Genomic DNA, 16,106 nt, shown 5'->3' on the forward strand with positions numbered 1-16,106 from the left:
GCCTATTGTTACTAACAGCCAATGTTACCTTTGTGTAGAAGACAAAATCACAAAAACTCCATGGCATGACCTCTATTTCTGATAGCTGGTGAAAAGTCAAACTGCATGGGACTGACAGGGAATGTTTTTTTAGGTTTTCTTTGTTTTTTGTTGTTTTACCTTAAAGGTGAGATGTTTGCAACTACATTACCTTTTATCAATCCAGTTGTAGAAGGCCTAGTTCCCAACCACAATTGATGAACTGTCCTACTTGTGATTGTTTTTAGACATTGTAGAGGTTTCATACCGATGCCACAGACTTTGTGGCTGGTGCTACACATCTATTTACTTTGTAGCACTGGTGCTACTTGAAAAAAAAAAAAAAAAAAAAAAGGTAACATACAGCCCTGTTATGTGGTAATTTCACAGGTGTTGTCTGGATGTGCCATCATTGTTCGGGGTCAACCTCGAGGCGGACCACCCCCTGAGCGCCAGATAAACCTGAGTAACATCCGAGCTGGAGCATTGGCCCGCCGAGCTGCCCAGAGCCAGCCAGATTCTAAGGACATTCCAGATGAGGTAATTGTTCTATTTACTGCCATCTATTTAAGTGTCAGTATTACCTTTATATTAGTATCAGTTCAATGTTAAGAACAATTGGATTAATGCCTTTCTGTTAACTTTGGAATCAGTAATTCTACCATCTCTGCATCCAGTTAGCCTGACAGAAATCGCACACAGACAGATTTCTTTGACTAGAATCACTTGTCACAATAGCTATGGCCGTTGTTTAGGCTACACATAAACTAATGTAATACTGTGTGATTTATATGTCCTATTGCTTGGATTGTAAACTACTCTAGACTACAATGGAACTGATGTCTCATAGCATATTTAACTCTACTATTATGGAGGTTAGAGGTGTAGTCAGTGGTTTTAGTGGTGATCAAATTGCAATGAATGCCACCAGGCCTATAGAACAGGAAGAATTGACCTCTTAAGTAGAAAAATTGGCAAGTTCTCCTGTTTATCTGTCTTTTATTTTATGTTTATCTGTCTTTTATAATTATGTTTTTTTTTAAATATTTAAGATAAAAAGGACGGAGCAGTGGACAACTCCCGTTAAGATTCAAACCATTTGAACGTCCCATGAGGACGGAGCAGTGGACTACTCCCGTTAAGATTCAAAACATTTGAACGTCCCATGATTTCCTGCTGTGGTTTTGGAGAATAACCATAGCTGATCAATCTATCTGTTACTCCACACATCACATTGGTGTAAGGAGGGAAAGTAGGATTATTAGGAAGTCGGTGCATCACTGCTGTCAAAACATGATTAAGAAAAACTCATGCATGCCTCATTCTCCAGTAGGTTTGATTTGCCTACTCCAACGGGCTTTTCACAGGCCTTCCTGAAAAGACCATAAAACAGTGTCAAGTGATGCAGCACTGCAAAATGCAGCAGCTAGAGTTCTTATGAAAATGAAAAGAAGTGACCACATTACTCGAATACTTAAGTCCCTGCAGTAACTTTCAGCAAATTACAGAATTGCACTCCTAAAGCACTCCTGTGATAGAAGGGGACCAAACTACTTATCAGACATATTTCAGCAATACAAACCTGTCAGATCTCTCATCACAGAAGATATGCTTGTTGGTAAAATCTGCTGTCAGAACTAAACTTGGTAAAGCAGCTATGCAGATCAGCTTTGGAACCAACATCCAGATGTAATCAAAAATGTCAAAAATCTAGACTTAAGGCCAAACTGTCTAGATACTTTCTTCTTGCACTTACTTTTGATCTGTGTTTTATTTCCTTTACCTATGGACCTCACTATCTACTTTTGAAACTTACTTACATTTAAAACTATTTTTATTTAGTACTTTTATGCTTTTATTTACTATAATTTACTATTCCTTGAAATAATCTTGCATTGTCCTCCGTCCCCTCTAGTAGCATGCTGTGTCTATTTCTCAACAGTACATTTTTTCTGTGTTTTAGCCATGGGCTTTCCAGGCACGGGAGTATCTGAGGAAAAAGTTGATTGGAAAAGAGGTGTGCTTTACTGTGGAGATAAAGACCGCCCAGGGGAGGGAGTATGGTGTGGTCTACCTGGGAAAGGGTAAGATATTGCATTAGTAAATAAAACAATTAACAAAACATGTAGTGGATGTCTCACACTCACAGTCAGGCATCCAGTACAACGACCCCTCTTATTTTCAGGCAAGCAGCTCAGCCAGATGGCTGTTTACTCTACAGATTTATTCATTTGTTTTGTTAGATTTGATATGGTTATTTTCAGCAGGTGATTTGTATGCTGAAGTGACTTGATCAAAATAGAAGTATGTCAACCAGCAGAGAAAAATTAATGCTTTGTCAGCGTATTTTGATGACAAAAGATTTGATTCCAGTCAGGCTTGAAACAAAATGCCTATGCTGTGTTGGATGTTTGCTCAGATTTCCGCATATACAGTATGTAATCTAGAGTCTAGTCTTATCTAGTATCATCAGACTTAATCAAACTGAGATCTGTACACATGCTCACTTGCCTGTTAAATACTACTGATGTTCTGTAGCAACTTTTCTATCCATTATGCTCCTGTTAAATGATCAAAATTAGAAATAACTCTCAGTAGGATGTGCCACAAAAACATTAATGTTAACAGTTGTTATAAGTACTCTAGGGACCTGAAACTGACCTTCCTGATCTCTCCATGTAACTGTTTCTGACCCAACTTTACCTATTTCTTGCCATCTGCAGACACATCAGGAGAGAGCATTGCAGAGTCTTTGGTGAATGAGGGTTTTGCCACAGTCCGTAGAGAAGGCATCAGAGGCAACAAGTGAGACTCATTATGTTCTTTATATTGTTACTGTCTGTATAAGTCAAATGGCACTAAAAATATATTAGAACAAAGAAGGAATGTCTTGCTTTGCTAGACCTGTTCTTTCTGATCATATCTACCAGCAGATGGCAGTGTTGTTCAGCTTATTAACCTCAGATGCTAGATGGGGAAAACATTCAGCCAAAACATATCTTCTGAATATCTGATTTTGGATCACTGAAATTTTAACTTGTTCTCAAAAATCCCCTCATGTTGTGTGTTTTGCTGATTAGATATCTAAAATTTGTCAGTTGAACGTTAAGCTGGCAACAGTGCCAGTGCCTTTTTCTCTCTTCCTGTCTCTCACAAAAACACAGTTGATTAGATTTAGATTTACACCTAGATTGACCCCACTGACTGTGGAATATGGCAGCCCTCCTCTGCCCAAATAGAAAGTAACGTTAGACTCTGATTAATGATTGAAAAACTTCTCCTGCCATGCATCTCCAGCTAATGATTAGTCCCCTCTTTGTGCAACTGACTTTTCTGTGACTATTGCTAAACAAACAACATCCATACTTATTCATTCAGTTATTTGGACTGCCAATGAGGGTGTTTGGTATCGTACTTCATAAACATTTCATCCTCATAACATTTCATAAATGTTTTGCTATAAAGAGAGTTAGTTGTGAACTATTCAGTATTTGGACATGAACAAAGCTAAAACGTCTATCAAAGCTCATGGAGTACACTGATTGAAATTGTAGTTATTATGAATAGAGCTCAGTAAGCCATGTCCCCAGCCATTATGTTGCTCTCAAAATTAGTCTAAGTGCAATTCTAAATGTATACATTTCCCTTCCAAAATTAATGAAATATGTAAGTCTCTAGTAAAAATGAAGTTAATATTTTCTAGGTGTAGACATGGAAATCACAGATGTTTGACTTGAATAATTAAGTAGATTAGTAAATGCCTGTCATCTTGGCAATTTGCTGGTAGTGTAGTCCAGAGGTGGGGAAAAAAGTCACTATTTGGCAAGTCACAAGTAAGTCCCAAGTCTTAGCAGTCAAGTCAAGTCCCAAGTAAAGACAGAGAAGGGCAAGTCGAGTCCAAGTCCAAGTCACATCAAAGCCAAGTCGAGTCCAAGTCCAAGTCCCAATCTTTTTCAAGTCCTGAACAAGTCATCAGGTACTCTTCACTTAATAATGCCATTATTAGACTATCGATCATAATTTTAACACATCAATCTAATCTACAGAATTTTTTTTTATAAATGCAGATTAAAATATGTTCAATGTTTCTGTCTTGAAATCTTTTACGATATATGCATGCGCATACCTGTGAAATATACGCACGAGCATGCCTGAGTAATCTGTACGAAACAGATACGACTGATGGCATTTCACTGTGTTAGGCCACAGATTTGCCTGCAATCAATTTATTAGGCTGTCTGCCAGTGGCGACTTATAAGGGAAGTCAAGGTCATGGTTAATGATTACAATAAATGGTGACGAGAAGAAGTGTCTCACAGGCTACATTAGTAAATTGCTGCGGTTAAATATTTTACGTTTTTGTGATTAAAAAGTACATTCTCTCCCTAAAGACTAAAGCTTCTTATATGGCATATTAAATACAGCATAAATCATAATATTACTGAGTAACCACAAAGGTAAAAGTAAAACAGCAAAGCTACTATTTATTTAATGTTGGTCCTTCCTCTGTCTCTTGGTTCCCTACACACAGTGCATGATGCGTGTGGTGGTAGCAGCATCACTGATCACTTTGCTCTGCCTGCTTATGTCCACTATGTGTTTTGTTTTTTTCGTCGCGGAAGTGAAAGCATCGCTGGGCTGGTCCACAATCAGGAAATTTATTTTTTGATTTTTCGAGACATGTCAAGTCATTACAAGTCAAAGAGGCAAAGTCCGAGTCAAGTCTCGAGTGAATAGTATTCAAGTCCAAGTCGAGTCGCAAGTCATACCGAATTTTATCAAGTCAAGTCTGAAGTCATTGAAATCATGACTCGAGTCTGACTCATGTGACTCGAGTCCACATGTCTGGTGTAGTCTCAGGCCCAAGAACTGAATTTGCTCCAAAGTGGAACTCACCCTATGTATTCAGAAGTTTATTAATCAGTTTTGGTGAAGCATTAAAAGATAAGATTGCGTTATTCTTACAGAAGATATCATCTTTAGTCTCCATCATAGAAGACATGGGAGTAACCTATGTGTATGTGATATGTAAAAAACAGTATTCTTTGCATGATTTGGTTGATTGCTCAGCATAGCCAATAGCTATCCTGAATATTCCTAATTCTTCTAAAAGATTGCACATAAAAACACCTGTCACCTTTATAATGTGCTTTCTTTATTGTTGTAGCTTTGGTAACAGTTCTGAGTGAAGGCTTTGCTTCCACTAAAACCTGGAAGGCTGATCTCTCTGCCAAAGGTTGAGTTACTATAGACTCGACGACTGTTCAGTGTAGTTTAATCACCTGGTGAGTTCATGGTGTGAATTTAAAGAAGGGCACTCAAGCTGAAGTGCTTGGAATTTCACAACTTGCTAAAGGTGTGGCATTTGTTGTACAGAGTTAAAAAAATCACTGCATTTCTGATAAGAGGTTTTAAGCAGAATTGATGTGGCTGGTGCTCTAGTGTCTTTGGGCATGTGTTCCCTTCTCCAATTAGAACACACTGCTCCATAACACACCGCCTCTGCTCTGTGCACTGAGTGGGTTTTAATTGAGTTCCTCTTTCTTTCCTTGTTTTTGTACTTGTAAAAAGTGAGAGAGAGATTTGCAAGGAGCCCTTTCAGAAGGCATGAAAGCCCTCTTATCCTCGCTGTGATGGAACCCCCTTTAAAATCTTTTGACAAACTTCAGCAAAATTGTAATTTGGCTTTCTAACCAGTGGAATGAATTGAGACATAAGTTGGATATTGATATACAATTTGGAGTAATGAAAAGACTGTGATCTCAAGATGTCTCTGTGGAGTCTTTCTAGTTACACACTGAGCATGGCAACACAAAGCAATGCATAATTGCACAGAAAATCGAGCATCTTCTGAAAACATACAATGTGTTGTCGTATATATATTTTTTAATAAAAAATGTTGGCAGGAAAATATGAACTCGGTGTGCAAAGGCCTTTACTCTGTTTCAGACCATACGGTAGATTCTTTCACACCATCTATTCAGACTGTTTTACCAATATTTACTGATGCATTTCAGTGATCTATTTGGTTTTCTTGCATTATTTATACACACCTTCACACACACACAAGTATACAGTGCTGCTTGAACGTTTATAAACCCTTTCTAAGGTAATTTTTTTGTACGTTTTTTACAAAAAATGAAAGTAACCTTATTAAATGTACATCCAAACCCCAATTTGTTAAGCGGACCTTCCAAATAATAGACAGAAACAAATGAAAGTTATATATTTTCATTATATATTCAACAAAAGTGGTTTAGCTCACAAAAACTCAAAGTATGACATGCACGAAAATACATGGGCAGCCGTGGCCCACTGGTTAGCACTCTGGACTTGTAACCGGAGGGTTGCCGGTTCGAGCCCCGACCATTGGGCTGCGGCTGAGGTGCCCTTGAGCAAGGCACCTAACCCCTCACTGCTCCCCGAGCGCCGCTGTTGTAGCAGGCAGCTCATTGCGCCGGGATTAGTGTGTGCTTCACCTCACTGTGTGTACACTGTGTGCTGTTTGTGTTTCACTAATTCACCGATTGGGTTAAATGCAGAGACCAAATTTCCCTCACGGGATCAAAAAAGTATCTATACTATACTATACATGAAGCCATGTAGTTAATAGCTTGTGGCACCTCCTTTTGCAGCCCTCACTTCAACAAAATGTCCTCTGTATCCATTAACCAGTGACTCGCATCTAGTTTTGGGACTTTTTGCCCACTCCTCCTTGCAGAAATCAGCCAGATGAGAGGTAGGAGGGTCAACTGGCATGTACTGCCCGCTTTAGATCTAGCCAAAACATTTCTATCGGATTGAGGTCTGGACCTTGACTATTCTAATCCAGAGTATGAATTCTCTTTATCTTAAGCCACTCTATGTATATTCTGAAGTACAAAGGTATGTTTTGAATGTCCTCAGTGGCTAGTAGGATTGACAAAAGTGTTTACTTCCCCTTCGTATGACCATACCACAAGTTAATTAGTTGATGGGCTTTATGCTATCTTACAAAATGTAACCTGTACCCTTCAACATGTAAACTTTGTTTATTCTTATATTTTTCAGTTTTTTGGTCTGTCCTATTTTGTTTTGGAGCCAAGCATTTACTTCAATTTTTGTTTGTCATAATCTGTGTGTGTGTGTGTGTGGGGTGTGTGTGGCCTTGTACACTGAAGTCCTGATCAGGCCAGGCTGTGTGATCTGGAGGACCAGGCGAAGGCTGCTAAGAAGGGGCAGTGGTCAGAGGGGGGCGGCTCCCACACCATCCGAGACCTGAAATATAGCATTGAGAACCCCCGCAACTTTGTGGACTCGCTGCATCAGAAACCTGTCAATGGTGAGGCACTTACCTCCATTCAGCCATTCAGTACTCCACCCACGCTGTTCAGCTATGCAGTACCTGTCCACTCAGGTGTTGTAATTCAGCAGACGCACAGATAATCTGAAGGTTGTGTTTCATCCTCGATGAAGTCACATATTTTATTTTTTATTTATTTATTTTTTGTTTGTTTGGTTATTGATTTTTATATTTAATATTGATATTATTAACCTTTTTTACATGTACCTGGTCATTCATTTAACATTACCATTATTACTGTAGTCAGTCATGTGTTTCCCTTTATGGAATCTAGACCTTTCTAATTAGCTAGTGAAACATAACAGACTATGTTAGTAGTAATGTAAACAATACAAAAACTATACATTGATGTATGAATTGCAGTATAAATGTAAAATGTTTGTCTGGATCCTTGGTTTGCTCTGAAAAGATAGATTGTTTCAGTGGCTGTATGAATATCTCTCTTTCTTTTTTTACTCTTCCTAGCCATTATTGAGCATGTAAGAGATGGCAGTGTGGTGCGAGCTCTTCTCCTACCTGATTATTACCTGGTTACAATCATGTTGTCTGGTGTCAAGGTAAGTTAAAAACCACTTGCTTGCCATCGGTTGTTTCCTGATTTCCCTAGAAACAGTTTTTTTTTTCTAGTCCTCCCCTCTTACTAGTAGTCCTTTTACTTCATCTCTTACAAGTGACCGTTGTTTGTATGTGCATATCCAGTGTCCAACGTTTAAACGAGAGGCAGATGGCACCGAGAGCCCTGAGCCGTTTGCTGCTGAGGCAAAGTTCTTCACAGAGTCACGCCTTCTTCAGAGGGATGTCCAGATCATCCTGGAGTCCTGTCCCAATCAAGTCATCCTTGGTACCATCATGCACCCGGTATGAATGTAGACCCAGATCAGTGGTCCATCCATTTTGTTCTACTCCTTTTGATAAATGTTTTTAATCAGTTGATACAGAGATGTGCTTAGAGCAAGCCAGGTACAGAGATAAGTTCATATATGCATCAGGGCAAGCACTATGAGATCTGTTTATGTGCAAATCCAATAAGTGGTCCTGATCCAAGATTATTGCCCCCTGTATTGGAAGTTAGTGAGATGCCAATGCATATATTTTCCATGTCCATTTTACGAAATGAAGAGGTGCAATATAATTTGGCCTGGATTTTTTTTTTTTTTAAATACATGTATGTGTTGTGTATTACAGAATGGGAACATCACAGAGCTACTGTTGAAGGAGGGTTTTGCCCGTTGTGTGGACTGGTCTATGGCTGTCTACACTCAGGGTGCAGAGAAGCTTCGAGCTGCCGAAAGGTCAGTATTTCACTCTACAGAAATGAATAGCACAGCCATGATATCAGGGTGTCCGCGGGGGTTTAAAAAGTATTAAAAGGTAGTAAATCAACTTAGCAAAAATGATGGGCACTAAAAGGTATTAAAATGTTGTAATCGTGATTTTACAAGGTATTACATTTCGTAACAAATTTTAAACAATAAATATACAAATTGCCACTCCTCCTTTAAGTGTTGTAGTAGGCTAGCCTAATATCACGGACAAAGTAATAACTCACTTGCACATAGTTAAGGCACAACACCCAAAGTCATCTTGAAATTGTTTTGTTGTTAATCAGTAAGTTAAGTGCATCAAATCCTCACAGACCCTCTCATTCTTCACGATATCTACATAAAGGTTATGTAGCCCAAGCGAATCGGTGCATGTAATGCGAATGTTATTGGTCATTTTAAAGTGTTATTACAAACCAGATCAGTCACGTAACTTGACAGTGGAGTTAGTATGAAGGCAGACGTTTAAGTTAAACAAACTGCTTACTTATGACGTTTATTTCTGAATGTATAGTGTTCAGAACATGTACTAAGAAAAAAAAGCAGTTTTCCATCCTTCTCCATGTTTAGCCTATGGTTTTGCCACACCCACACGGTGCTGGAACTAGAACTTTGGTGTCTACGGTGACAGTTCAAAATAAAAGTCCATTGACAGTTTGTGCACACAGAAGGTAATTTGTGAGCTGTAAGTGGGATAATAGACTCTGAAGTTTGCCTTCAAAAAGGACCCAAAGCTGTCATCTTTGCCCATATTAGGAGATCCTGGAGATAACCAAAGCTAACTACCTATTGCAAGTTGCACTCTCCCATGTAGTAAATATCAAAGTTCCACCAAGTTCTACCAAAGATCACAAAACCCACTCGAAGTCAAATTACAAAAGTGTGTAGGCTAACGGCTGTTTTGAGTCAAGGCTATATGTTTAGCCTATTGAATAGCTTGATGGAGAAGACAGACCATTCTGTGGAATGATGCAGCATCGTATGAAATTTGCAATAATGTGAAAACAATCTCTGGTAGCCTACAGATGACATCACAATCTGTCTGCCACTTGTTGTCTGTATGTAGCTGATCAAAATGAAGTAAGCCTAAAGCTTTGAGTTAAGACTATATGATTAGCCTATTGAATAACTTGATAGAAAAGACAAACCATTTTGTGGCATGATTCATCATCATATGAAATTTGGTACAATGCGACTCAAAAATAGCCTCCGGTAACATCACGCTCTGTCTGATCATGGTTGCATTTGTGGCATTCTGAAACGTCCTTAAATTCTGGATCATTATCACTCCTTTCAATTTGGGACCTTGAAGTCGTAATTGTTGTTTGTTTATTCAAAGTCTAAAGAAGTCTGGGCTACCGGTAGATATGGCTGTGTAGTCTGTGCACGTAACATTTATTCCTGAGACAGACAGAAAGACGTTCTTGTAATTAATAGATCAATGTATGGACAGCTGAGGTACACAAAAGATCATAGTGCTATGCATATATAGAAATTGTGATCAGTAGAAATTGCAGAGTGACCGTCTGAGGTTGTAATTTATAGATAGTTTATTACAAGTTACAAATTACAATTTAAGTCTTTGTTTAGTTAATGCAGTTGTGGTTTGTAATATGGGAATTGCGCAAGCATAATACACTCTGAATATATTTTCATGTGTCTCTTTCAGGTCTGCAAAGGAGCGCAAAGTGAGAATCTGGAAAGATTATGTTGCCCCAACTGCCAACTTGGATCAGAAAGACCGACAGTTTGTTGCCAAGGTAGTAAGAATGGCCATATGTATGTGAGTGTATGAAAATACAGATGTGGATAAACTTGTTGGTACCCTCCATATAAAAGAGCTTACAATATTCTCTGAAAAAAGCACCTCTGGAAACCTCTGGTCTAAGAACAACTAAGCTCACTGTGTCAAATCGCTACTTAACTTTAAGCCACTGACTCAAAATATCATTATACTTTTATGCTGTTGAGGGGATGGTACTTTGTAAGTGTAAAGAAAGGGTATGAAAAGGACTGTTTGTGCAAACAGTGTATTACTTAATTGCTGCCATCTTGCAAGTACTACAGGCTAGATGGCATTGACAGGAAAAATAGTCTCCGTTCACCGCCATTTTGTGGTGTCCTTACAAGATGAATAAATAATCGATTATCACATCACAGTGCCATTCTTATTTAGCTTTTGGTGTAATCTGTGACCTTGTCTACATGTATCCAGCATTTTTCCCTTTTTGTTTCGAAAGGTATTACATCTATAGTAGAGATGCACCGATTGCAATTTTTTGGGTTGATTTCCGATTTTTCACAGAGTTTGACCTGCCGATACCGATTTTAGTCGATTCCGATTTAATTTCTTTTAGCCACTTTTCAGCACACACAAATAGTTATTTTCTATCTTTTCTTTAATAGAACATGTTATAGAAATGTATTCAACTTATCAATAATGGATTGGCTGTTAAAAAAAAAAAAAATGGAAATATACTCAAACTATAATGCTTCCCAGTGTGGGACATTCATTTCACACACTACTAATATAAATGCATTGTTATGGAACACCCATTTTTCCCCCCCTCAAATCCAATATCCAACTAAAACTACAAAAACAATTTTCATGATACATTTGAACATGCTACCATGGAACATATTTTCATATGCATTGATGCATTTATGGGAGGGTGAAGGAAAAGTGAGAGTAGACCATCACGCAAACACAGGGGAGGAGAAGTGCTAATAGCGATTGATTAGGTGCTCCACCATATAAAAACCGTGCACGTCTGTGTTGCGGTGAAAAACTTAAATCCAAATTCCGGTTAAATGTATCAATTATAGAAACTTTCAGAGACCGCTGATTTAGTGTTCAGAGCATCAGTTTTCTTCATTGTAGGCTACTATGTCAAAAGCATCTTTAACTTTTGTTTGCCTTTCTAATAGGCTATCGTATGATCACTTTCACAACATCCACTTCCCAATCTGCTAGACCAGCGGTTCCCAAACTTTTTTTTCCTGCGGACCACCTTCTACATCCTGACTCGGCTCGCGTACCCCCACCATCCGACACATAAAAAAGTAACACATTCTATTCACGCATTCCAGGCATCATGTTTAATTAGCCGCCCTACATGATAACAAATAACAAAATCAAAATGTGCAACTGGTCTATGTGCTCTCATGCTAAAAAAAAAACAGTGTGGAGAACAACATTAGACTGGTTAGATAGCATCTCACTGCAAACCACGCACTGTGGCTTTGGGCAGTATGTCTCCCAGTCCACGTGAAGCCTAGGGCTATATGCCTCATCATACTTTCGTTTTCTTCGCGCAGTCTTTTCTGTCGTGTCCCTTCTATCCCCCTGCGCTCGGCTCCACCTCCACCTTCATCAGTCTGCCCCCCATCCCATTCAACTTTACCTGTCTCCTGCTATGTTTCTCTTCCTTCTCCTCTTCGATCGCTTTAATTAGGCCTTTTGGACAGTTTCCCTGTTTTTAGCCAGTTTTCCATGTTTGCGTAGCCTTCTACCTAGCCACGAAACTAACGTGCTAGATATTCTGGCTGCCCGCAGGAAATCACGTGCATTGTGGGTAGCTTATTTATTAATGAAAACATAGCCTATTATAGAGTTTACAAATGATTTCCTTTAATTTCACGTTTCCATATCATTATAACCCGATTCGAAATTATTTATTATTTATGAATCAATTAGATTATTAATTAAGTAATCATTTTTAACACCTTTCCGACAGGGAGGGAAAGTAATCTCATCGCCATCTAGTGGTTGCGTGCCTAGAGTTTAGCGGAGTGGATGTGATTTTTTTTTTTAGAAAAAATGTATCTCGGTGCACATTGGGATCTTAATTGAATGCCTTCCATATGTTAGGCACTGGGGTCACCTCTATTGCTTCAAGTGGTCATACCTTATTTTTAGGATCAGTTGAATTGTTTTGAGTTTTTGTCGTAACACGGTGAAAAGGAACTACAGATGCATGTGACTTCACATGTTTGGGCGCTTAATCTCTAATTTATCAATACGCAATTTACTTAACTGGCTTAACACATTTTTGTAATAACGTCATGTAAACCGCGTGGTGATAACCTTTATGTCAGGATAACTGGTGTTGTGCTTCTACTCTCATGAAGAGCTAGCTGTAAGTGTTAAGTGTCAATGCTAACCAGGCTAATAAACAAACCATGCTACCGTGGAGTAACGTTGAAGGGTAAAGTCATTGACTTCTTTTTGTAGTTCGTTTATGAAACAAAAGGAGCAATTTCGATTTTCTTAAATAAGGCAAAATAGGTTCTGACATTTTCACAGTTAGAATATTATTACTGTATAGACACTGAAAAATATTTTTGGTGGATAACATCGCTGATTTGGCTTCACAATATATTTTTTAAAAATAGGTCTATGGGACTTAACATTGGAGCTGCTCTTCGATAGGAACGCAACCACTTGGGGCGCTGGTTTTCACTTTCCCTCCCTATTGCACTTTTCATCTCGCATACCCCCTAGTGGCAGCTCGCGTACCACTGGTGGTACACGTACAACAGTTTGGGAATCCCTGTGCTAGACTATGGCATTAAGGCATAGCCCTAGTCTACGTGCAGTACATAGTATTGAGTAAGTGGAGTTGAACTACTAGAACTGCTTGTTGACATCTTATCATGTAGCCTATGATGGCTACATTTTTTTTTCTTTTTAATGTCGCAATCGGTTATCTCTGTTCAGCTGCGCTTGTGGTTCAGCTGTGGACACACAATTAACGGCAGGGACGGGTGGCGATGAGCGATGTTTACGTAGCCTAATGAAGTGACCGCTTAGTAAATTCCACGCAATATGGCAAAGCACAACATTCGCTGCATAGAAAAACTCAGTAGCCTATTAGCGCTTTCTTTGTACATCCAGCCCTGGTTGCTAGCTTCTTCGAACTTTGCAATCTCAGCTGGGTGTTGTTACAAGTGCGGCGCGCGAGTGCATTTGACCGGCATAAAATCGGCATGTCTCAGACTGACCTGCCGGTCGCCAGTCATGGCCCTAATCAATCAGAGCAACGAAATAGCCTACCGTGAATCCTGTAGAGACAACAGCCAAAACATCCTTTTAGACAAATGCCTTAATCAGTGTTTTCTGTTTGTTTTTAAAGTTATTATACTGTCAATATATTGTACAACAGACGTGATGGCGACATCTAAACCTCTATCTTCTCTAGTGACAAGCTTTTTGCTGTAAACAAAATCAACTGAAGCGCACTCAGGTCATGTGAATGAATAGGCACCATTGCTCATTTGTTCATCATTGTATAAAGCCCACCACAACGATTTGATTGGTTGGCTGATTTTCATACGAACATAGAAGCTTGTCAGTGGAGCAAGGCCAGACCGAATTTCCCAACCTCAAATATTGAGGGCGGGGTTAAATTCATGCTGGCTTCCAGGCCAGGTCTTTTTTTAAGAAATTATTATTATTTTATTTTTAATCTCGCCACATTAGAATGAGATGGCTATTCTCAAATGTTCAGAAACACAATGGTCTACGCAGACACAAATCATTAAACCATATCCCTAGCTCATTGTTATGTTTGTTAACAATTTTACAGCAAACCGTAAAGTGATGTCTCTTGCCTGGTGCATTGAGCTGAAAGTTTCCTGAGTTTTAAGTGGAGATGCAAATTTTTTTTCCCCTCAGAGTTGAACTCTGAAAAATTAATGGCACCCATTTGGTTATGTAAAGGTGTTGCTCTGCAATCTGCTTACAAAACGAGTTTCCCTAGAAACTGCAAGACACATAAAAAAAAAAGCTTGTTCGTGTGCTCAAGAATAAAATGTTTATTCCAGCTTCAGCTGGCCTCAGATCCATCATTGAGGCAATGTGAAATGGAGAAAATAATGAAGGTGGAGAGCTATGGGATAGATCTTACACTCAAACAGAAGTGTACTGGCCTGGGTGGTCTATAGGGGGGCTGGTAGATAGCAGTGCTGTGAAGCTTTTGCTTCATACTTTTTGTTAGAGATGAGGGAAATACTATTAATCATTTATAGGGATTATATTCTGGTCATTGGGACCTGGTTCATGTTTTTGTATAGTTGGCACTGCAGATGAAGGGTCTTGTTTAGCATGTTCGATTTCTCACTGGATTGCAGTGTGTTGTTTCCAGCTTGATCTGCAGGTGGCAGCACACACACACCACAGTAATGAGTGCAGTGACTCATGGCATTTGGACATCCCTCTTGGCAGACTGTGGAGAAGTGCTGTGCATATGCAGCTGCTAATTAAGCAGCAAATGTACTGGCCAGCCATTTTCTGCTCTTCCACCTCCATCTCAACACTCATCTCTCCAAAAAGGGGATGGCTTCTATTTCAGCTTATATGACCTTGTTTTATCTGTGTGTGTGTCGGTAAGAATGTCAGGGGGGCTAATTACCCTTATGAGGCTGTTGTGATGTGTGTGTGTGTGTGTGTGTGTGTGTGTGTGTGTGTGTGTGTGTGTGTGTGTTGGTTTGCTGATGACCAACATGAAGGGTTTTATTTTCCTTCGTTCTGTTTGGCCCTGATTAAAGATTGATTGGTTGGTTGGAAGTTACAGTTTTGTGTTGTACTATTCCTTAGGTACTGTATAGGTTTGGAGCCATGTTTGGTATGTTTGTGTGTGCACTCCTGTGTCCAGGAGAAGGGGAAAGGATACACTGATGACTTCAGTTTTGTAGTTCTATACTGGAAGTGGTTGAAGCTTTTATTTGGAGAACATAAGATGTGTTTTTCTGAAATGGAGGATTCTGTATTCTCTCATAGTCATGGAAACAGCATCCAACTATGTGCATTTCACTTTGCAGCAGTACGCCAACCCCTGACTTCTCTTGGCTAATCACAAACTTGTCTACAGGCAGAAACTCTTGACAAATGGTTGACTGATGCAAGCACTTAGTATTTCCTTAATAATTTCTGCCTTGGTGCAACTCAGAGGTTCTCTCATTGGCTGTGGCATCAGAAGGGGGTTGTTAGCTAATGTGTCACCATTGCTGCTTCTCTTCTCTGGAGTCGGAACAGTTCATTCTCCTCCACAGCCTGATCTCTCCTCTGGGAATGAACCCATATGTAATATTTACAGAATCTGCTTTTGTTTTATTTGCATTTGAAGAAAGTATTTGGCATGAGTCAGAATGCTGTTTTATTCCCCATCCCTGCCATATTTGCTTGGAACAATGTGAGGTGTTTGTGTGGAACAATGTGAGGTGTTTGTGTGGAACAATGTGAGGTGTTTGTGTTGAACAATGTGAGGTGTTTGTGTTGAACAATGTGAGGTGTTTGTGTTGGCTGTATGGGATCATGTCTTTTGTCACACAGCAGCTTAATAGTATATTAATAGTGATCATACCAGATATTGGTTACCATTTATCACAGTCTGCTTGCTTTAAAATCTATCATTTCCTTTGTT

At 39.2% G+C, this 16,106-nt stretch overlaps 1 protein-coding gene across 1 annotated transcript in view; it reads left to right on the forward strand.

Moving 5' to 3' along the window:
* snd1 (staphylococcal nuclease and tudor domain containing 1) overlaps nucleotides 1-16,106 on the forward strand; it is a 135,895-nt gene that overhangs the window by 1,913 nt on the left and 117,876 nt on the right. Inside the window, exons 2-9 of the mRNA XM_048268667.1 lie at nucleotides 409-558; nucleotides 1,982-2,102; nucleotides 2,742-2,823; nucleotides 7,179-7,339; nucleotides 7,826-7,917; nucleotides 8,060-8,218; nucleotides 8,546-8,652; nucleotides 10,352-10,442. Coding sequence (XP_048124624.1) covers nucleotides 409-558; nucleotides 1,982-2,102; nucleotides 2,742-2,823; nucleotides 7,179-7,339; nucleotides 7,826-7,917; nucleotides 8,060-8,218; nucleotides 8,546-8,652; nucleotides 10,352-10,442 — 963 coding nt within the window. The remainder of the gene's footprint in view (nucleotides 1-408; nucleotides 559-1,981; nucleotides 2,103-2,741; nucleotides 2,824-7,178; nucleotides 7,340-7,825; nucleotides 7,918-8,059; nucleotides 8,219-8,545; nucleotides 8,653-10,351; nucleotides 10,443-16,106) is intronic.

Source organism: Alosa alosa, chromosome 17, assembly GCF_017589495.1.
Source record: "Alosa alosa isolate M-15738 ecotype Scorff River chromosome 17, AALO_Geno_1.1, whole genome shotgun sequence".
NCBI classification, from domain to species: Eukaryota; Metazoa; Chordata; class Actinopteri; order Clupeiformes; family Clupeidae; genus Alosa; species Alosa alosa.